Here is a 22,965-nt window from a genome sequence, read left to right as displayed (position 1 = left end):
GGCAGGAGCCACTGCATGCAACTGGCCTTAAATTTTATTCTTTTTATTTTTTTATTTTTATTTTTTTTGAGACATTCTCACTCTGTCACCCAGGCTGGAGTCCAGTGGCACTATCTTGGCTCACTGCAACCTCTGCCTCCTGGGTTCAAGCAATTCTTATGCCTCAGCCTCCTGAGTAGCTGAGATTACAGGCTTGAGTCACCGAACCTGGCATTAATTTTATCCTTTGTAAAGGGACTACCCTGACCAAGAATTGAACCCAGGCTGCAGCTGTGAAAGGACAGGATTTTAACTACCAGACTATAAAGTAGAGCAGCTTTTATAGTGTTTTCTTTTCCAAGATTCTTTGCAAAGAATTAGTCCTAACATACACACTCATTATACCCATTAATTTAAATCTGCATATAGTTGCTTCCACATTGCATTTATAGGTTTGTGTTGGCAACTCTTCTAAACTAAATGAATACCAATTGGACAGTGTTCCCTTAATTTTTTTTTTTTTTTTTTTTTTTTTGAGATGGAGTTTCGCTTTTGTTGCCCAAGCTGGAGTGCAATGGTGCGATCTCGGTTTACTGCAACCTCCGCCTCCTGGGTTCAAGTGATTCTCCTGCCTCAGCCTCCTGAGTAGCTGGGATTACAGGCGCCCACCACCACTCCTGGCTAATTTTTGCATTTTTAGTGGAGATGGGGTTTTGCCATATTGGCCAGGCTGGTCTTGAACTCCTGACCTCAGGTGATCCACTCACCTCAGCCTCCCAAAGTGCTGGGATTACAGGCGTGCGCCACAGCGCCTGGCCTCCCTGAAATTCTTATATTGAAAATTTAAAGCTATAAATAGATTCACAAGGTTTTCCAAAATTATGGTTAAGTATATTCATAACCATGCTGTTTTATACAGAATATGTTTGTACCTGTTCAGAATAAAGACCAAGTACAACATATGTACAGAAAATATTCAAATACATCTGGGTAGGGTAAAAGGCAATTATAGGCCAGGTACAGTGGCTGATGCCTGTAATCCCAGCACTTTAGGAGACTGAGGCAGGTAGATGGCTTGAGCCCAGGTGTTCAAAACCAGCCTGGGCAACAGAGTGAGACCCCATCTCTACAAAAAAATACAAAAAGTTAGCTGGGCATTAGCACATGCCTGTACTCCCAGCTACTTGGGAGGCTGAGGTGGGAGGATTGCTTGAACCTAGGAGGTTGAGGCTGCACTGAGCCATGATTATACCACTGCACTCCATCCAGCCTGGTCAACAGAGTGAGATCCTGTCTCAAAAAAAAAAAAAAAAAAAAAAAAGGCAATTATGATTTACCAATGTTCTCTACTACACTTAAATACAAATTATATGAACAGTAATTACAGAATGCTCTAATATAATAAAGAATTCCAAGAAATAAATTACTTCAAAACAGTTATTAAGAAATATCAGGTATCTGGGTATGGTGGATCACACCTGTAATCCCAGCTACTTGGGAGGCTGAGGCAGAGGAATTGCTTGAACCTGGGAGGCAGAGGTTGCAATGAGCTGAGTTCATGCCTTTACACTCCAACCTGGGCCACAGAGCAAGACTACATATCAAAAAAAAAAAAAAAAAAGAAAAGAAAAAGAGAGAACAGGTAATCATGAATATATTATTTTTTTCTTTTTCATTTTTTTGCCACTGTCCACTATGTCTGATGACTGCAATTTGCAATATTTAATATTTATTTCAGAACTTTAAAAAATACAAAAATAGAAAAGGCAAGTAAAAATGGTTCTAGGATTTTTTTTTTTTTTTAGATGGAGTTTTGCTCTTGTTGCCCATGCTAAAGTGCAATGGCATGATCTCGGCTCACGACTACCTCTGCCTCCTGGGTTCAAGCAATTCTCCTGCCTCGGCCTCCCGAGTAGCTGGGATTACAGCATGCGCCACCATGCCTGGCTAATTTTGTATTTTTAGTAGAGAAGGGGTTTCTCCATGTTGGTCAGGCTGGTCTCCAACTCCCGACCTCAGGTGATCTGCCCACCTCGGCCTCCCAAAGTACTGATATTACAGGCATGAGCCACCGTGCCTGGCCAGTTCTCAAATTTTTTTTTTTTTTTTTTTTTTTTTTTTTTGAGACGGAGTCTCGCTCTGTGGCCCAGGCTGAGTGCAGTGGCCGGATCTCAGCTCACTGCAAGCTCCGCCTCCCGGGTTTACGCCATTCTCCTGCCTCAGCCTCCCGAGTAGCTGGGACTACAGGCGCCCGCCACCTCGCCCGGCTAGTTTTTTGTGTTTTTTAGTAGAGACGCGGTTTCACCATGTTAGCCAGGATGGTCTCGATCTCCTGACCTCGTGATCCGCCCGTCTCAGCCTCCCAAAGTGCTGGGATTACAGGCGTGAGCCACCACACCCGGCTAGAATTTTTTATATGAAACAAGTTTTTAAAATTACTCTTTTTAAAGCCAGGATGGTTAGAATAAAGTTAAAAGAATTCCACGGTAATTGAAATCCCAGTTGTGATTCTGACTTAGCAGAGAGAGCCTGGTGGGGCACAGTAGGGGGCAGGGAGCTGCTGGCCTGGATCTCTGAGGTCATCTGCCCCATGTCTCTCATTTCATGGTGGAAGGTTGAGGGCAGGGAGGTCCTTGAACAAGGCAGCTTTCCTCATTTCAGGGACCACGGGATCTGAGGCTGCAGCTGTGAAACAAATTTCTCCACTCCCCACAGAAAAGGTCCTTTCTTCAGCATTGGATCCCACCACTTGCCACATCGCTTAATTAGGGCTAAAAAACAAACAGAAAATTATTTCTCTCCAAAGCATATTTAACTAATCAGGGCGTTGTTCCATTTGCTCAACTCAAGTATGGAATATTTTGCTTTATTTTGGCCTGTGGCATTCTGGGGATGAGAACACTGACAGCTGCTCAAAGTGAGAGGAAAAAACATTGTTTGTAAGAAATTACCTAAAGTCATGCTGTCCCATTAGAAAGCTTCTGTTCGAAAAACATTCTCCCTCTGCCTACTTCAGCTCTAAGCATCCACCCCACCCTCTGACCGCTGCCTCTCTCTCAAACAAGGAGTTGTCAGGCAACTCTTGAGAAATATCCCTAATCAACTTATTTTGGAAGTCTAGCCCTTTCTCTTTTTTTTCTACCATCTCTATGTAGCCATTAGTTGATATAAAATAAGATAAGGTGAGGTGTCTTCCACAGTCATAATCTTGTATAATATTAAAGTTACTTTAAAAAATATTTTTGCACTGGCTCGGTGGCTCAGGCCTGTATTCTTAGCACTTTGGGAGGCCAAGGCAGGCAGATCGCCTGAGGTTAGGAGTTTGAGACCAGTCTGACCAACATGGAGAAATCCCGTCTCTACTAAAAATACAAAATTAGCCAGGTATGGTGGCTCACGCCTGTAATTCCAGCTACTCAGGAGGCTAAGGCAGGAGAATCACTTGAACTCAGAAGGCAGAGGTTGCAGTGAGGCAAGATCGTGCCATTGCACTCCAACCTGGGCAACAAGAGTGAAACTCTGTCTCAATAAAAACAATTTTTTTAATGTTTTTGCAACTAGGTCTAGCAATAAATATTTTACAAGTATGACCTTTTATTTTTAGTTTCTCATGATAGACTGTTGCCTAGGCTGGAGTGCAATGGCGTGATCTCAGCTTACTAAAACCTCCGCCTCCCGGGTTCCAGAGATTCTCTCGTCTCAGCCTCCCGAGTACCTGGGATTATAGGCATGCACCACCACGCGCAGCCAATTTTTGTATTTTTAGCAGAGACAGGGTTTCTTCATGTTGGCCAGGCTGGTCTCAAACTCCTGACCTCAGGTGATCCACCTGTCTCGGCCTCCCAAAGTCCTAGGATTACAGGCATGAGCCACTGTGCCTGACCTAGATTTTTAAATTGTATTTAAGTTTTTTCTATTTTTTTGAGACAGGGTCTCACTCTGTCACCCAGGCTAGAGTGCAATGGCATCATCATGGCTCACTGAAACCTCTGCCTCCCAGGCTCAAGCAATCCTCCCACCTCAGCCCCCTGAGTAGCTGGGACCACAGGTACATGCCACCACGCCCAGTTAATTTAATTTTTTGAGACAAGGTCTCACTCTGTTGCCCAGGCTGGAGTGAAGTGGCACAATCTTGGCTCACCTCCTTGGCCCAAGTGATCCTCCCACCTCAGCCTCCTGGGTAGCTGGGACCTCAGGCTTGTGCCACCATGTCTGACTAATTTTTTATTTATTGTAGAGATGAGGTCTCACTACATTGCCCAGGCTGGTCTTGAACTCCTGGACTCAAGTGATACCCCCATCTCAGCCTTCCAAAGTATTGAGATTACAGGCATGAGCCACCTTACCTGGCCTAGGCTTCATTTTTACTTGTGTTTAGGTAAAATTGTCTTCTTTTTTTTTTTTTTTTAATAGAGACAGGGTTTTACTATGTTGCCTAGGCTGGTCTCAAACTCCTGACGTCAAGCAGTTCACCCACCTCAGCCTCCCAAAATGCTGGGATTACAGGTGTGTGCCAGCCCCACAAAATTATCTTCTAAAGGGTTATGTATGTGACAGTATCCATACCCTGTGGTTTATAGTACACAAAATTCCATTGCAACTTTAGCCCTTTGACCTTTGTAACCCCAGCCACCCTAGATTCTTTTCTTTCTTTCTTTTCTTTCTTTTCTTGAGACAGGGTATCACTCTGTTGCCCACGCTGGAATGCAGTGGCACAATGATGGCTCACTACAGCCTTGACCTTCCAAGCTCAAGTGATCCTCCTGCCTCAACTTCCCGAGTAGCTTAGACCACAGTACAGACATGGACCACCATACCCAGCGAATTTATTTTCATTTTTAGTAGAGATGCGGGGGTCTCACTATGTTGCCTAGGCTGGTCTTGAACTCCTGAGCTCAAGTGAACTCCTCCCAAAGTGCCGGGTTACAAGCATGAGCCACTGTACCCAGCCCCTAGATTCTTTTCAAAGGCATCGTGGTGCAGTAGAGAGAGACTAGACTTTGGATTTAGAACATTCTGAATTTGGCCGGGTGTGGTGGCCCATGCCTGTAATCCCAGCACTTTAGGAGGCTGAGGCGGGCGAATCACCTGAGGTCAGGAGTTGAGACCAGCCTGGCCAACATGGTGAAATCCCGTCTCTATTAAAAATACAAAAATTAGCCGGGTATGGTAGTGGGCACCTGTAATCCCAGCTACCCGGGAGGCTGAGGTGGGAGGAGAATCGCTTGAACCTGGGAGGCGGGGGTTGCAGTGAGCTAAGATTGCACCACTGCACTCCAGCCTGGGGCAACACAGCAAGATTCAAAAAAAAAAAAAAAAAAAAAGAACATTCTGAATTCCAGCCCCTGCTCTGCCACTTACTAGTGGCCTTGAGTAAGTGTTTTTTGTTGTTTTTTGTTTTTTGTTTTTTTGAGGTGGAGTCTCACTCTGTCACCCAGCCTGGAGTGCAGTGGCATGATCTCAGCTCACTGCATCCTCACCCTCCTGGGTTCAAGCGATTCCCCTGCCTCAGCCTCCAGAGTAGCTAGGATTGCAGGCATGCACCACCGCACCTGGCTAATTTTTGTATTTTTAGTAGAGATGGGGTTTCGACATCTTGGCCAGGCTGATCTCGAATCCCTGACCTCAGGTTATCCACTTGCCTCAGCCTCCCAAAGTGCTAGGATTACAGGCATGAGCCACCACGCCCGGCCTTGAGTAAATTTTTTTAACCTCTCTGAACCCAAATTTCTTCATCTGTAAAGTGGGGATAATAGGTACCGTGCAGGATTGTCGAGGTTGCAATGAAATAATATAAGGTTCCAGGCCTGTGCCTGGTACAGAGGAGATGATCAATGAAGAGTTGTATTCATACTGATAAGCCAATATTCTAATTATGGGGACTCTGGAGAAACCGGCCTGCCTCTATCCCTTAGAAGTGCCCTACAAGGGCAGTTTGACTTGATGTTTTTGTTTTAGATGTTGATTTTTTGTTAAACTGCCTCTGGGTTTATTTTATTTATTTATTTATTTTCATTTTTATTTTTTTGAGAGAGAGTTTCACTCTGTCACCTGGGCTGGAGTACAGTGGCATGATCTCAGCTCACTGCAACCTCCACCTCACAGGTTCAAGCGATTCTTGTGCCTCAGCCTCCTGAGTAGCTGGGATTACAGGGGTTTGCCACCACGCCCAGCTAATTTTTGTATTTTAGTAGCGGTGGGGTTTCAGTGTTGGCCAGGCTTGTCTTGAACTCCTGACTTCAGGTAATCTGTCTGCCTCGGCCTCCCAAAAGTGCTGGGATTACAGGTGTGAGCCACCTCGCCTGGGTTCTGCCTCTTGGTTTAAAGAGAGAGTGTTTCTTGCTCTAAATAGAATCAGGAAAGAAAGTTAAACTGGTTTTGTACAGAGGCAAAGTTCACCCCAGTAAGAACATTCCTAGCTCTGCGTTGAGTCCCTGGATTTCTTCAGACCTGTGGGAATTGAAGACAGTGTGAAGCAGTGAGCAGCTGCAGCTTCCCAGGCGGGTTGGGTACAGCATGGAGGGGCAATGAGAAGGCTGAGAGTTCAGACAAGCGGGGCAGTGGAACAAGGTGGACAGGCAGCCTGCCAGGACAAAGCAGCCAGATGGAAGAGGAAAGCCTGATTGTCTGTGTTGAATGCACAGGAAGGAACTAGAAGGAAACGCACCCGATGATGTCGGATGCCTGCTTTCAGAACAAGAGGGCGAGGCCGGCCGCGGTAACTCACCCCTGTAATCCCTGCACTTCGGGGGGCCAAGGCGGGTGGATCACTTCAGGCCAGGAGTTCGAGACCAGCCTGGCCAACATGGCAAAACCCCGTCTCTACTAAAAATACAAAAATTAGCCGGGTGTGGTGGCTCTCACCTGTAATCCCAGCTACTTGAATCTGAGAGGTGGAGGTTGCAGTGTGCCAAGATCTTGCCACAGTACTCCAGCCTGGGTGACAGAGTGAGGGAGGGAGGGAGGGAGAGAGAAAGAACGGGAAGGAAGGAGAGGGGAAAGGAAGTGATCAGACAGCCAGGAAAGAGAATGGTGTCAGCCCCTGAGATGGAGCTGAGAGATGACTTTTTAATATTAAAGGGAAAAAAATGATAGTAGCCAATTACGGAGGGAGGGTCCTAGGAGAATGCATCAGATCTACTGCACGCAGGATAACTGTGGCTGTGGGGCCCTGCTGGGAGTGGTGCTTAAAGGGAGGGGTGCATAAGCGCAGACCCAGGCCTCAGCTCTCGGCTGCCACAACCTGCTTTCTATAGAGGATCAATCATGGAAAGTAGGCCTGGGGCAGAAGAGGGAGTCGATGGGAAGGTCGGTGCCCCAATTACAGACTCCCTTCCCCCAACCCTTCTCTCCCACATGCCACCCAGAATAGCCCTGGCATCTTTATTGGGTCAGGCTGCCAATTTGTGCTGATCCTCTGCTCACCCGGCCCTGTCCCTCTGTCCTGTTCCCAGCGCCTGAGCTTTCAAAGGCACTCACTGGCCCATCTGTTCTGGCCCAGTGTCCTCCTGAGAGATGATACTAGAGTCCTTGGGGGGGAACACCCACTCTATGGCATAGAATGAGGTGTTGCCCAATTCAAAAATTTCCCAAAGCAATAATTTTTTTTTTTTTAGACCGGGACTCATTCTGTCATCCAGGCTTGAATCCTGAGTAGCTGGGGTTACAGGCGTGCGCCATGCCCAGCTAATTTTTGAATTTTTGGTAGGGGGGGTTTTTACCAAATTGGCCAGGCTGGTCTTGAACTCCTGGCTTCAGGTGATCCACCTGTCTTGGCCTCCCAAAGTGTTGGGATTACAGGCGTGAGCCACTGTGCCCAGCCACAAAATAATTTTATATATATATATATTGCTTTGAGACAGAGTCTCACTCTGTCACCCAGGCTGGAGTGCAGTGGCATGATCTCGGTTCACTCAACCTCCGCCTCCCGGGTAGAAGTGATTCACCTCAGCATCCTGAATAGCTGGGACTACAGGCGCCTGCCACCACACCCAGCTAATTTTTATAGTTTTAGTAGAGGCAGGGTTTCACCTGTTGGCCAGGCTGGTCTCGAACTCCTGACCTCAGGTAATCCACCTGCCTCGGCCTCCCAAAGTGTGGGATTACAGGCGTGCTGTGAGCCACCGCGCCTGGCCAATAATAATTTTAAAAGGAGTATATGGGAAGATTCAGATTCCTAGTCTCTCCCTAATTGCATGACCTTGTACACAAAAGGCACTGAGGCACTGCACCTCCCTGAGCTGCAGTCTTTGCTCTATCCACACGTCGGGAGGTTGTTAAGTTCAGATGAACTGTGTAGAAGCACCTTGTAAATAAGTTGCTGTTTTCCTAATTTTCCCACTCCCCTCTTAGAGGGGATGGCTCTGCATTTCCAGCAGCGTCCGCAGCAGGACTATCTCCTTGCTGCCACTGCCACTGAGGCTGCCTGTCTCCACAGACACGCCTGCCGGCATCCTGTAAGCTCAGCTACAGACCCAGCTGGGGCTTCTGGAGCCTTATCTTTCCTTGTTTTCATCTATAGAGAGGGTCAGCAGGGACCACTAATGGGGGATGGCACCTTTTTTTATGCGTCATAAACTAAACCACAAGAATGTTATTTCCCATTCTGCCAGCTGCAGAAGGCAGCCATTGTTCTGCGGGCCCCGGCACAGCTTGTTCTGCTGTTCAAGGACAGAATGTCCTATCTTTGAGTTACTCGGCCTGTTTCTTCTCCTCTTCCAACTGTCACCTTTTGACTTTTATCCTTGCTCATTTCATTTGTATCCCCACTGGAAATTAGCAAGTAGAATTGAAAAGAAATCATAATCACAGCTGCCATGTGTTAAGCCCTGTGGCGGGCATACTGTGCTAAGTGCTTGTCTTGTTTAATCTCAGAAGTTCTGTATGATAGGGATGATCTATCTGAGGCTCAGAGATAGTAAGCCACTTCCCCAAGTAAAAGAGCTTGAAGGGGCAGAGCCAGCATTCAAACCCAGGTCTGACTTACTACAAAACCTGTGTTCCTTTAGTTTTTAAAATGGAAGTAGTTTTCTTGTTTTCTTTCCTTTCTTTTTTCTGTTTGTTTTTGTTCAGGGTAGTAAAAGTATTTTAATAATCCATCACACTCACCAAATTGCTGAAAGTAAAAAGCACTCAGTGAGTTCTCTAGGATGTAGACCAATGGAAACTTTTATAAGTATAATCACTTTGAAAAGCAATTGACAATATCAAGTAAAGCTGAGAATTTACATACCCTACAATGCAGCACTTCCATTCCTGGATCCATACCCCAGGGAAAATGTTAAATATAAACATGAAAATTACCTTTAGAAATGTTCACAGCAGCATTCTTGACAAAACTGGATGGCAGTCATACAGATACATATTTCCTGTAGATGTTTGAACTAATTAATTAGATATAAGGTTATACATATTCATTGTAAAAAATTTTTCCAGATATTGCAGAAAGGCAGAAAGAAAATAAAAATCACCCATAATCACACAATTCAAAGATTATAACTGTCAACATTTTGTTGAATATCTAGACTTTTTCCTAAGCGCACACACACACACACACACACACACGCATTTCCTTAAAACTGGCCAGGTATGGTGGCTTATGCCTGTAATCTCAACACTTGGGGATACTGAGGCTGGGGGGGTCACTTGAGGCCAGGAGTTTGAGACCAGCCTGGACAACATAGCGAGACCCCATCTCTAAAAAAATTTAAAAATACAAACAAAAACTTCATATTTTTATTTGCTCTTTTATTAATATATTGTGACAGTCTTTCTGCATCTACATAGAGCCACACAAAAATTTGTGTGTGTGTGTGTGTGTGTGTGTGTGTGTGTGTGTGTGTTTTGAGACGGAGTCTCACTGTTGCCTAGGCTGGAGTGCAGTGGTGCGATCTCAGCTCACTGGAACCTCTGCCTCCCAGGTTCAAGCGATTCTCCAGTCTCAGCCTCCTGAGTAGCTGGGACTACATGCGCAGGCCACCATGCCTGGCTAATTTTTTTTTTTTTTTTGTATTTCTTTTGTAGAGACGGGGTTTCACCGTGTTAGCCAGGACGGTCTCAATCTCCTGACCTCATGATCCACCTGCCTCGGCTTCCCAAAGTGCTGGGTTACAGGCGTAAGCCACCGCGACCAGCCGAGCCACACAAAAATTTTATTGACTGCATGAAGTTGCTTCATAGGACTGAATAGTAATTTAACTGGGTCCTAATAATTTAACCAACCCCATTTTGGTTGTTTCTGATTTTTTGCAATTGTAAATATTGCTTCAGGCCCAGGCACAGTGGCTCACACTTAGAGTCACAGCACTTTGGGAGGCTGAGGTGGAAGGATAGCTTGAGGCAAGGAGTTCAAGACCAGCCTGGGCAACATAGTGAGAACCTGTCAAAAAATAACAAAATTAGCCTGGTGTGGTGGCACCTGCCTGTAGTCCTATCTACTCAGGAGGCTGAGACAGGAAGACTATTTGAGCCCAGGAATTCGAGGCTGCAGTGAGCTATGATCTTGCCATCACACTCCAGCTTGGGTGACAGAGCAAGACTCTTATCTATAGAAAAAAAAAAAGCTTCAGTAAATACCCCTGCATGTAAAATTTTCTCTTTACCTCTGATTATTTCCTTAGTGAAGTTCCTAGGAGGAGAAATTTGGGTCAAAGAATATGCATTTAAAAACTTTTTTTTTTTTTTTGGAGACTGAGTCTCACTCTGTTGCCCAGGCTGGAATGCAGTGGTGTGATCTCAGCTCTCTGCAACCTCTGCCTCCCGGGTTCAAGTGATTCTCATGCCTCAGCTTCCCAAGTAGCTGGGACTACAGGTGTGAGCCACCATGCCCGGCTAATTTTTGTATTTTCTGTAGAGGTGGGGTTTCACTATGTTGGCTAGGCTGGTCTCAACTCCTGACCTCAGGTGATCCGCCCACCTTGGACTCCCAAAGTGCTGGGATTACAGGCATGAGCCACTGAGCCTGGCCATAAACTTTTTTTTTTGTTTGTTTGTTTTAGACGGAGTCTCGCTCTATCTCCCAGGCTGGAGTGCAGTGGTGCGATCTCGGCTCACTGCAAGCTCTGCCTCCCGGGTTCACACCATTCTCCTGCCTCAGCCTCCCCAGCAGCTGGGACTACAGGTGCCAGCCACCACGCCCGGCTAATTTTTTTGTATTTTTTTTAGTAGAGACGGGGTTTCACCGTGTTAGCCAGGATGGTCTCGATCTCCTGACCTCGTGATCCGCCCGTCTCAGCCCCACAATGTGCTGGGATTACAGGCGTGAGCCAAAACTTTTTTTTAAAATTAGAGCTGGGATCTTTGCTCTGTTGCCCAGGTTGGAGTGCAGTGGCTATTCATTGGCACAATCAAGCACACTACAGCCTCAGACTCCTGGCCTCAGATGATCCTCCCACCTCAGCCTCCCAAAGTGTGGGGGTTACAAGCATGAGTCTCTGAGGCTGACCTGTTTGTTCATTGTTTAAATAACAGCTCTATTGAGATGTAGTTGACCGATCATAAGTTCACTATTTTAAAGTGTACAATTCAGTGGATTTTTTTTAGCTCTACTGCTTAATAATGTAGTAGATTTTAGTATATTCAGAGTTGTACAACCATCACCACTATCTAATTCCAGAACATTTTCTTTTTTTTTCCCGAGATGGAGTCTCACTCTGTCTCCCAGGCTGGAATGCAGTGGTGTGATCTCGGCTCACTGCAACCTCTGCCTCCCGGGTTCAAGAAGTTCTCCTGCCTCAGCCTCCTGAATAGCTGGAATTACAGGCGTGTGCCACCACCCCTGGCTTAATTTTTGTATTTTTAGTAGAGAAGGGTGTCACCATGTTGGCCACTCTGGTCTTGAACTCCTGACCTCAGGTGATCTGCCCGCTTCAGCCTCCCAAAGCGCTGGATTTATAGGCGTGAGCCACCATGCCCAGCCTAATTCCAGAACATTTTCATCACTCCAAAAAGAAACCCTGAACCAATTAGCAGTTACTCCTCATTCTCCCCCAAACCCCTTTCCCCAGACCTAGACATCCGCCAATCTACTTTCTGTTTCTATGGCTTTACCTATTCCAGATATTTTATATAAATGGAATCACACAATATATAGTCCATTGTGACTGAGTTCTTTCACTTAGCAAAATGTTTTCAAGGTTCCTCCATGTTGGAACACTCATCAGTACTTCATTCCTTTTTATTGATGAGTAATATTCCACTCTATGAATATACCACATTTGGTTTATCAACATATCGGTTGGCGGACGTTTTGGTAATTTCCGTTTTTTGGCTATTTTTCTGTAGAGACGGGGTTTCACCATAAGTAATGCTGCTATGATCATTTGTGTACAAGTTTTTATGTGAATATGTTTTCAGTTCTCTTGAGTATATGCCTAGTAGTGGAAGTGCTGGGTTATATGGTAAGTCTATGTTTAACTTTTTTTTTTTACATTCTCACTAATAGTGTGTGAGGGTTCCAGTTTCTCTACATCCTCACCGACATGTGTTACTGTCTGTCTTTAAATTATAGTCATTCTAGTGGATCTGAAGTGGTATCCATTGTGGGGTTTTTGAGACAGGGTCTTACCCTGTCACCCAGGCTGAAGTGCAGTGACGTGATCACGGCTCACTGCAGCCTTGACCTCCCAGGCTCAGGTGATCCTCCCACCTCAGCCTCTTGAGCAGCTGGGATTACAGGTATGTGCTACCATACCCTGCTAATATATATATATATATATTTTTTTTTTTTTTTCTATTTTTTGTAGAGACAGGATGTTGCTATGTTGCCCAGGCTGGACTCAAATTTCTGGGCTCAAGGGATCCACATGCCTCAGCCTCCCAAAGTGCTGGGATTACAGGCGTGAGCCACCACACCCGGTCCCCGTTGTGGTTTGATTTAGATTTCCCTATATGACTATTAATGTTGAACATATTTTCATGTGCTTATCAACCATTTGTATATCTTATGAGAAGTATCTATTGAGATCCTTTGCCCTTTTTTTTTTTGAGACAGAGTCTCGCGGAGTCTTGCTCTGTCACCCAGGCTAGAGTGCAATGGCGCGATCTCCGCCTACTGCAACCTCTGCCTCCTGGGTTCAAGCAATTCTCCTGTCTGAGCCTCCCAAGTAGCTGGAATTACAGGTACACGCTACCACACCTGGCTGATTTTTTGTATTTTAGTAGAGACGGGGTTTCACCGTGTTGCCCAGGCTGGTCTCAAACTCCTGAGCTCAGGCAATCCACTCACCTCAGGCTCCCAAAGTGCTGGGATTACAGGCGTGAGCCATCGCGCCTGGCCCTAGAGTTTCAGTTCTGTTTCATTAATCTATATGTTTGTCTTATGCAAGTTCTCTAATATCTTGGTTACCATAGCTTTGTAATAAGTTTTTTGTTTTGTTTTGCTTTTGTGTGTGTGTGTTTTTTTGAGACAGAGTTTCACTCTGTCGCCCAGGCTGGAGTGCAGTGGCCGGATCTCAGCTCACTGCAACCTCCGCCTCCCAGGTTCAAGCGATTCTCCTGCCTCAGCCTCCCAGGTAGCTGGGACTACAGGCGCGTGCCACCATGCCCAACTAATTTTTGTATTTTTAGTAGATACGGGGTTTCACCATGTTGGCCAGGCTAGTCTCAAACTCTGACCTCAGGTGATCCACCCACCTTGACCTCCCAAAGTGCTGGGATTACAGGCATGAGCCACTGCACCTGGCGCTTTGTAATAATTTTGAAACTGAGAAATGTGAGCATTCTAACTTTGTTCCTTTTCATTTCAAGCCTGAGTTTTTAACCTTTTTATTATGCTAACTCCTATGAAGAAAAATAGGCCAGGTAGAGTGGCTCATGCCTATAAGCCCAGCACTTTGGGAGGCTAAGGCAGGAGGATTACCTGAGGTCAGGAGTTTGAGACCAGCCTGGCCAAGATGGCGAAACCTCCCCATCTCTACTAAAAATTAAAAATTACCGGCCAGGCATGGTGGCCTATGTTTGTAATCCCAGCACTTTGGGAGGCTGAGGCGGGTGGATCACGAGGTCAGGAGATCAAGACCATCCTGGCCAACATGGTGAAACCCCATCTCTACTAAAAATACAAAAACTAGCTGGATGTGGTGGCATGTGCCTGTAATACCAGCTACTTGAGAGGCTGAGGCAGGAGAATCGCTTGAACCAGGGGGTCGGAGGCTGCAGTGAGCCAAGATTGTGCCACAGCACTCCAGCCTGGCGACAGAGTGAGACTCCGTTTCCAAAAAAAAAAAAAAAAATGAAGGCTGGGTGACAGTGAGACTGAGACTCAAAAAACAAAACGGCCAAGTGCAGTGATTCACCTCTGTAATCCCAGTACTTTGGCAGGCGAAGGCAGGGAGATCACTTGAGGTCAGGAGTTTGAGATCAGCCAACACGGTGAAACCCTGTCCTCTACTAAAAATACAAAAATTAGGCCAGATGCGGTGGCTCATGCCTGTAATCCCAGCACTTTGAGAGGCCAAGGCGGACAGATCACAAGGTTAGGAGATCGAGACCATCCTGGCCAACAGGGTGAAACCCCGTTTCTACTAAAAATAGAAAAAAAATTAGTTGGGTGCAGTGGCAGCTGCCTGTAATTCCAGCTACTCGGGAGGCTGAGACAGGAGAATTGCTTGAACCCAGGAGGCGGAGGTTGCAGTGAGGCAAGATTGCACCATGGCACTCCAGCCTGGGTGACAGAGCGAGACTCTGTCTCCAAAAAAAAAAAAAAAAAATTAGCCAGGCATGGTGGTGTGTGCCTGTAATCTCAGCTGCTCAGGAGGCTGAGGCACAAGATTCCCTTGAACTCAGGAGGCAGAGGTTGCAGTGAACCGAGATTGCACCACTGCATTCCAGCCTGGGTGACAGAGCAAGACTTTGAAAAAAAACGTATATAAAGCTACAAGTTAAAGTGAGACTGAATTTCATTTCAGCCTTCAATCAGTCCTTTCTACTGCAGAAACAATTTAAAGCAACAGGAGTGAAGAAATATTAATATGTACCTCTTTTGGTAAATATGTACCTTTTTAGTAGAGACAGGGTGTCTTGATATTGGTCAGGCTGGTGTCCAACTCCTGACCTCAGGTGATCCACCTGTCTTGGCCTTTCAAAGTGCTGGGACTACAGGCATGAGCCACTGCACCTGGCAGGGGATACGTTTTAAGACCTCTAGTGGATGCTTGAAACTGCAGATAGTACCAAACCCTATATATGCTATGAGGTTTATTTTAAATTTTATTAATTTTTAAAAATTGTTGTGGGTACGTAGTAGGTGTATATGTTTATGGGGTATATGAGATGTGTAAGACAAAACAATTATAACAATATCCTCTAATAAGACCGGGTGCAATGGCTCATGCCTATAAATCCCAGATTTTTGGGAGGCCAAGGCAGACAGATCACTTGAGGTCAGGAGTTCGAGACCAGCGTGGCCAACGTGGTAAAATAAAACCCCGTCTCTACTAAAAATACAAAAATTAGCCAGGTGTTAGGCCAGGCGCGGTGGCTCACGCCTGTAATACCAGCACTTTGGGAGGCCAAGGTGGGTGGATCACCTGAGGTCGGGAGTTCAAGATCAGCCTGACCAACATGGAGAAACCCCGTCTCTACTAAAAGTACAAAAAATTAGCCAGGCGTGGTGGCACCTGCCTATAATCTGAGCTACTCAGGAGGCTGAGACAGAGAATCACTTGAACCCAGGAGGCGGTGGTTGCGGTGAGCCGAGATCACGCCATTGCACTCCAGCCTGGGCAATAAGAGTGAAACTCCGTCTCAAAAAAAGAAAAAATAAAATTAGCCAGGTGTGGTGGCGCACACCTGTAATCCCTGCTACTCGGGAGGCTGATGCATGAGAATCGCTTGAACCTGGGAGGTGGAGGCTTCAGTGAGCTGAGATTGTGCCACTGCACTCCAGCCTGGGTGACAGAGCAAGACTCCATCTCAACAACAAAAACAATATATTCTAATAAAAGTGATGCAGGTGTGGTGTCTCTCTCTCGAAACATCTGATTGTACTGTACTTGCCTATTTTCAGACCACAGTAACTGAAACTGTGGAAAGCGAAACCACGGATGAAGGGGACAACTGCACTAGCTTCAGTTGTCAAGCTGTGTTAGAGCAAGGAGAAGAAAATTCCAGAACTTGCAGTCTACAGGACCTTCTGGTTACCTGAATGATATTTAGATCCTCATGATGTCATTTGCTGTTTGTGTTCCACAGAAATCCTTTCTAATATAGCCTCTTCCCTACAGCAATAACAGCCAGATGAAGAAGCGGCCAACATCTGCAGTGGGCTACAAGAGGCCTATCAGCCAGTATGCTCGGGTTGCCATGGCAATGGGGTCCCACCCCAGGTACAGGGTAAGAAGTGGAGAGGGGAGAAAGAGCTTATGGGAGGGAGGCCGGGCGAGGTGGCTCACACCTGTAATCTCAGCACTGTGGGAGGCTGAGGCGGGTGGATCACCTGAGGTCAGGAGTTCGAGACCAGCCTGGCCAACATGGTGAATCCCCGTCTGCACTAAAAATACAAAAATTAGCTGGGCATGGTGATGGGCACCTTGTAGTCCCAGCTACTTGGGAGGCTGAGGCAGGAGAATTGCTTGAACCTGGGAGGGGGAGGTTGCATTGAGCCGAGATTGCACCACTGCACTCCAGCCTGGGCGACACTCCATCTCAGAAGAAAAAAAAAAAAGAGCCTACAGGAGGGGATGCTCACAGCCTCTGCTTCCCCTAACCACCTCATCAGCCCTGCTACACCCAAGACTGGCTGTGTCCCTAGAAGGCACAGTGACCGGGCACTGCTCAATTCTGGCATGATACTCCCACTACAGGCTGAAAATATAATGTTTCTGGAGTTGGACGTGTCCCCTCCAGCTGTCTTTGAGATGGAATTCTCTCACGACCAAGAACAAGACCCTCGTGCGCTACACATGGAGAGGCTCATGCGGTTGGACAGCTTTCTGGAGAGACCTTCCACATCTAAAGTCCGAAAGTCCAGATCCTGGTCAGTACCTCCATGGTCCAAGGCAACACTGGGCCCAGGAGGCAGGGGAACTGCAGGGGCTGGGTGATGCTAAAGAGGGTTTTGCTGGTGCCCAAAGGGCAGGAAGGGCAAGGGGTGACTGGGGATGTTGGAGGGGTTCCTGCAGCAGCAGGATGGGGCAAAGAAGAGGACTTACTTTCCTGTTTCCAGCATTTCCCTAACCTCCCCTTTCGCCTGCCTCATCTCCCCTGCAGGTGCCAGAGTCCTCAGAGGCCTCCACCTTCCACCACACATGCCTCCCTGGCCTCTGCTTCTCTGCACCCAGCAGCAGTGGCGGACCATGAGTGACAACCATCACATCAGGCTGCCCATCCAATAGACTCCTGGGATGGGGCAGCCACGCTGGCTCATCTCATCTGCCGCTTGGTGCGTGTGCGTGTGCGTGCATGTGCGTGTGCGTGTGCGTGTGTGCAGGGGTGAGAATCTGGCAGACAGTGCCTCTGCCTGCTCTTCTTCGCCTCCTTTATTTAATTCATGTTATTTATTCCTGGAGCTCAGTTCATGTTGGGGAGATGCCCTCGCCTGAGCCGTCTGGGCGTACCATGGTCACTGCATAGCCTCCTTTTCTTCTGACTTGAGAGCTCCCCCAGTCAGACCTCAGGCTTGTTCCCCTGTCAGCTGCCTCCAGAAGGGAAGGTAGCCAGTGCCTGAGAAGACAGTCCCTTTTCTACCCACCGCACTCTATAACCTCCATCTTCTCCCACACTGATGGCCAGCAGCCCCTGAGCACTTTCTGGGACTAGGAAACTGCTTGGTGTTCCCTGAGGACAAGAGACATCCTGACGGTGTTGGGCCTCTGCTCCCTGTGGACACAGCCCTACTCTCCACTTTCTGAGCCTCAGACAACCTCATACAGCCTCTTGGGCTCCTTTTCAAGGACATTAATAACCTCGCCAACATAGCTCATGCTCTTCAGCTTCGACAAGAACTCACAGCTGCCCAGACTCTGCTTTCTGCCCACCTTGGATGGGAACTGTGGACCAGCCAGTGACCATCACCTTGGAACCTGCAGGAAATGGAACAGCAATTGAGACAGCTTGAACAGTCATCAACGGAAGTCCCTCCACCAAATCCCTTTGTTTCTGTCCCCTCTGAGGAGTCATTTTGATCGACAGGCCCTCAAGGCAACTCCTTATTTTCGAGAGGCTGCTCCTGTCTGCTTTGATCATTTCTCCCTGCAGCTGCCTAGACCCCATTCACAGAGGGAAGAGTCAACGTCATTCTACCCCTGTCTAAACGAAGATATTAACATCTACTGCTTTTTCCCTTCATCTGTCACAGGAAACAGAAGCCCAGGCACAATCTTTTCCAGCTTTGCCTATTACCCCTGTTTCTGAATTGCATTTTTAAGGTATTATTTTGTTGAAAATAGATCCTTTATTCACTAGTTACGCAAACTGGTTCCTGGGGGATACTCCTTACCTTCCTTTGTGATGGCCCAATATGTCTCCAGGTATCTCAAGTGATAAGTAAATTTGTACAAAAAAAAAATGGTTAATGTTCACTGACTGGCTTTTTAAGTGTTTATTTTGGTGGAGGGGTAAAGAGGTAATAACAAAAGCAAGTGAGTTAGGATTTCAAAGTGCCCTAATAGTGCGAGTCTCCAGCTCCTAGAATATGAAGAGTGCTGTCGTTGGGGTGAAGCCGTGAGACTGACAAGTCTGCCTGAAATGGGGGCTGTGGGAGGTGGTGGCAGGGGTTATTCTCTTTCCTTCAGGAAATGAACCCTTCTTACATCGTTCAAGTTCTGCTCTGAGGATCAAGCTTGGGTCCGATTTAACTCAGTGACACTGTCGTTTCTGCTTCATTACCGGACTAGAGGGTTGAGCCACCCAGTTGCCATTTGCTCCTGTCCTTCCAGGAAATCACAATTTTCATCAGAGCCCAAGAGATTATTTGAGACTCAGGATTCAGATCAGAGGTTCGACTGTGGCTGGGACAGGAGTTGTGTGTAGAAATCCACCAGGTGGCCTGAGTACAGGGGGACCTCCAGGGCTGCGTTGAGCAGCCTCTCCCACTGACCTCTTTCTTGTTTGTGGACGAAGCAGCACGTATCACCCCATTCATCACTTGGACACATCGCCTTTGCGTTGTCTTGTCACTCCTTGCTCACAGTCTTATAGCACAATATACCCAAATCAGCACCCCCAGTCCGAGGGCTGGGCCCAAGGTATGGTCGGAGGAGGAGCTCCTGCCTGCGGTTTTGTGTACATGTGTGTGTGTGCGTGTTTGTGTGCGTGTTTACCTCCACAGGGGACACTACACTCAGCGTAAGATCTGCTGGGAACAGGGCCACCAGGGGTGGCTGGATCTCAGTCTCTCTGTCTCTCTTTCTCTCCTTTTCCTTTTGGTGTATCAAATATTTGATTGACAAAGTAAGGGCCTTGATTAGGACCAAATTCTCATGTGTGTTGCTATGGTCTTTATTTAGGACAACAGTTAACAATGCAGTGGCCCATTCTTGTCACTCTATACATATGACTATATGGGACATATGTAATATATAAATATATATATAAAACATTCCCCTCGGTCCCCTTGGCTTAGGATGGAGGCCTCTCTGTTGAGCTGAAATGTACCTGCAGCTGGGTGCTGCCAGCAGCTTGCAGGCCCCAGCCCTGTTCCAATCAACACAGTTGACAATAAAGGAATGAGTATCGTCACGGAGTTGACTGCCTGCCTTCTCTTCCCTTTGTTTCTTCCTTCTTTTACTCCCTTCCTTTTTCATTTTCTCCTTTCTCTCTCTTCTTTGTTTTTCCAGTAGGGACTCAAGAGTATATCAGCCAGATGCAGTGGCTCACACCTGTAATCCCAGCACTTTGGGAGGCCCAGGCGGGCAGATCACCCGAGGTCAGGAGTTTGAGACCACCCTGGCCAACATGGTGAAACCCCATCTCTACTAAAAATACAAAAATTAGCCTGGTGTGGTGGCATGCACCTGTAATCCCAGCTACTCTGGAGGCTGAGGCAGGAGAATCACTTGAACCCTAGAGGCAGAGGTTGAAGTGAGGCGAGACTGTGCCACTGCACTCCAGCCTGGGTGACAGAGCAAGACTCCATCTCAAAAAAAAAAAAAAAAAAAGGGAAAAAAAAGAAGAAAAGAGCATATGGATTCCAGCTGCAGTTATCAGCACTTTGGAAAAGAACTGGTTGCTTAATAAACGGAGATCTGTTTGCCCAATAGGACTGAGGAGCAGATCCCAGGCACTAGTCGGAAGTCTGTGCCAGGGCTGTGGCAGCAGCTGTTTGTGTTCTAGGCTGGTCGTCCCCAACCAGTTAATTCTGAGCAACTAGCTGATTTCAGAACTGCCTCAGTGGTGTCCAGATTAGCTGTCAATGTCATACTCCCTGTGCCCTCATTGATCCACCAAAGGGGTTAAAGGAGGAAAGAATGCATGTAAACCACATAGATGTGCCTGGCCCCTGGTGGGTGCTGAATTACAATAACTTGAAAGACTAGGCCGGGTGCGGTGGCTCACACCTGTAATCCCAGCACTTTTGGCAGGTGGATCCCTGAGGTCAGGAGTTCGAGACCAGCCTGGACAACATGGTGAAACTCTGTCTCTACTGAAAATACAAAAATCAGCCAGGTGTGGTGGCAGGCACCTGTAGTCCCAGCTACTCGGGAGGCTGAGGCAGGAGAATGGCGTACACCCGGGAGGCGGAGCTTGCAGTGAGCTGAGATCCGGCCACTGCACTCCAGCCTGGGCGACAGAGCGAGACTCCGTCTCAAAAAAAAAAAAAGAAAAAAAAGAAAAAGAAAGACTAGCTTCCCTTATCCTCTCTTCTCAGGACCTCTTTTCCCTCCTGCTGGGTTCTAGCCACTAGCTCTCTGTAGTGTGGAGGTCTTACAGGAAATGAAAATTAGTTACTGCTAAAAAACGGACAAAAAAAGCTTTGAACCCTGACTCCTAGGGGAGCACTGAAGTTTGCTGCAAAAATCAGGCAGTAAACCAACTATTCTGACAGTTTTCTTGGAAGGACGTCCTGTCTCTGCCAGGCTCTTCCCCTGATCTCTAACAGGGTTCCAGGGCTGGAGTGGCTCTGCTACTTCGGGGGCATTTGCTAGGTATTGTGTAAGGTGCTTTACACACACACAGACACACACTCACACGCATTTCATTCTCCTAGTGAGAGGGTTATGGTGACTGATTGAGAGATGGAAGTAAGCGAAATTAACTAACTGGCTAAAGACCCAGTATGTGATGAAGCTGGACTTGCAGACTCTAGAACTCATGTTTTGCCCTCTTTGCCACACTAAGTTCTCTAACCCATGTGTGCCTCAGGAAAACTGACAGGCACTATACATGGTTCCCAAGTGGTGACAGCCAGGGACAGAGGACAGAGTGATTTATCTCAATGGGCAAGGTTGGGCATTAGACCAGATCTGCAGACCCTTGCCTAAAGGTCCTATTGTAAAACCACTCATTCAGGCCGGGTGCAGTGGCTCACGTCTGTAATCCCAGCACTTTGGGAGGCCGAGGCAGGTGGATCATCTGAGGTCAGGAGTTCAAGACCAGACTGGCCAAAATGGTGAAACCCAATGTCTACTAAAAATTTTTTTTTTTTAGTTTTTTTTTTCTTTGGAGACAGAATCTCGCTCTGTCACCCAGGCTGGAGTGCAGTGGCACAGTCTCGGCTCACTGCAACCTCCACCTCCCAGGTTCAAGTGACTCTCCTGCCTCAGCCTCCCGAGTAGCTGGGATTACAGGCCACAGGCCACCATGCCTAGCTAATTTTTGCATTTTTAGTAGAGACGGGGTTTCACTATGTTAGCCAGGAGGGTCTCGATCTCCTAACCTTGTGATCCGCCCGCCTCGGCTTCCCAAAGTGCTGGGATTATAGGCGTGAGCCAACGCGCCCGGCCTAAAAATATTTTAAAAACTACCAGGGTGTGGTGGTGGGCACCTGTAATCCCAGCTACTCGGGAGGCTGAGGCAGGAGAATTGCTTGAACCCAGGAGATGGAGGTTGCAGTGAGCCGACATGGTGCCACTGCACTCCAGCCTCGGTGACAGAGTGAGACTCTGTCTCAAAAAAAAAAAAAAAAACACCACTCACTCCTCCGTTAGGAGTGGGATCACCTGTACAACAGGTGGTTTTCTTGAGCCCCACAGAAACAGCCAGGGGTAGAAACTCTCCCTTGACCCAGGCCTCTTGGTCTTTTGTTGATAGTTCGTTGATAAGGAAACTGCCATGTTTCACTTCTTCCTCCAAACCTGGACACCTGCTCTCCACAGAGTTGCTTCTTTTTGTTCTCAGAACCTAGAGCTGGGGTGTAGAAAACACTACCCTCTGTCCCCTTGGCTTAGGATGGATGGGGTGAGTGTGAGTTAGAATTCTTGGCCACCACTAAAGAATCACTGAAGCTGGTCTGACCCAGAAGCATGCTGTCGCACGCAAGGGCAAGGACAGACCCAGGTCTCAGGAATGACCTAGTACCAGGGACTGAAACACCGCAAAGACCCTCTCTGTTTCACCACACCTCCTTCTGTGTGGGCTTCGCACTCTGTCCTCAGCTGCTCCAGCTCGTGATGGAGGAAATACATCTGCTAGCAGCTCTCTGCGTACATGATCCGGAGAGACTTAGCATCTCGGTCCCAATGCCAAATTCATGTGAATGGGACTCCGATTTAGCAGTTTGGGTCAGGTGGGTGGGAATATGATGTGCAAACAAAACCTCCAAGAGTCCCAAGGCTGTAACGATGCAGATGGGGGAGGGATGAGGTGGAAATAAAAGTATTTATCAAAAAAGATGATGGGAGTAGGGAGTGGAGTCGAATGGGCTCTGGGCAGCCAGCACAACAGATGTTCTTTGCCAGTGTGTCCATCACCCAGGAGGATGACTTTAGAACATTTTAATCTGGAGCCGGGCATGATGGCACACGCCTGAAATCCCAGCTACTCAGGAGGCTAAAGGCAGGAGGATCGCTTGAGCCCGGGAATTCAAGATCAGCCTGGGCAACATAACAA

General features: G+C 47.3%; 1 protein-coding gene across 2 annotated transcripts in view; it reads left to right on the top strand.

Annotated features, from left to right (window-relative positions):
- Positions 1 to 19,660, top strand: part of KIF3C (kinesin family member 3C) — a 67,485-nt gene extending 47,825 nt beyond the window's left edge. For both annotated transcript variants that reach the window (XM_030921670.1, XM_010383019.2), the window contains 3 exons: positions 16,203 to 16,311; positions 16,782 to 16,954; positions 17,188 to 19,660. In XM_030921670.1, coding sequence (XP_030777530.1) covers positions 16,203 to 16,311; positions 16,782 to 16,954; positions 17,188 to 17,281 — 376 coding nt within the window. In that variant the 3' untranslated portion in view covers positions 17,282 to 19,660. The remainder of the gene's footprint in view (positions 1 to 16,202; positions 16,312 to 16,781; positions 16,955 to 17,187) is intronic.
- The last annotated feature ends 3,305 nt before the right edge of the window (positions 19,661 to 22,965 follow it).

The sequence above is a fragment of the Rhinopithecus roxellana genome, chromosome 17 (assembly GCF_007565055.1).
Source record: "Rhinopithecus roxellana isolate Shanxi Qingling chromosome 17, ASM756505v1, whole genome shotgun sequence".
In the NCBI taxonomy this organism is placed as follows: domain Eukaryota; kingdom Metazoa; phylum Chordata; class Mammalia; order Primates; family Cercopithecidae; genus Rhinopithecus; species Rhinopithecus roxellana.
The sequence above is the reverse complement of the archived record's forward strand: the minus strand, read 5'-3'. Positions and strand labels throughout refer to the sequence as shown.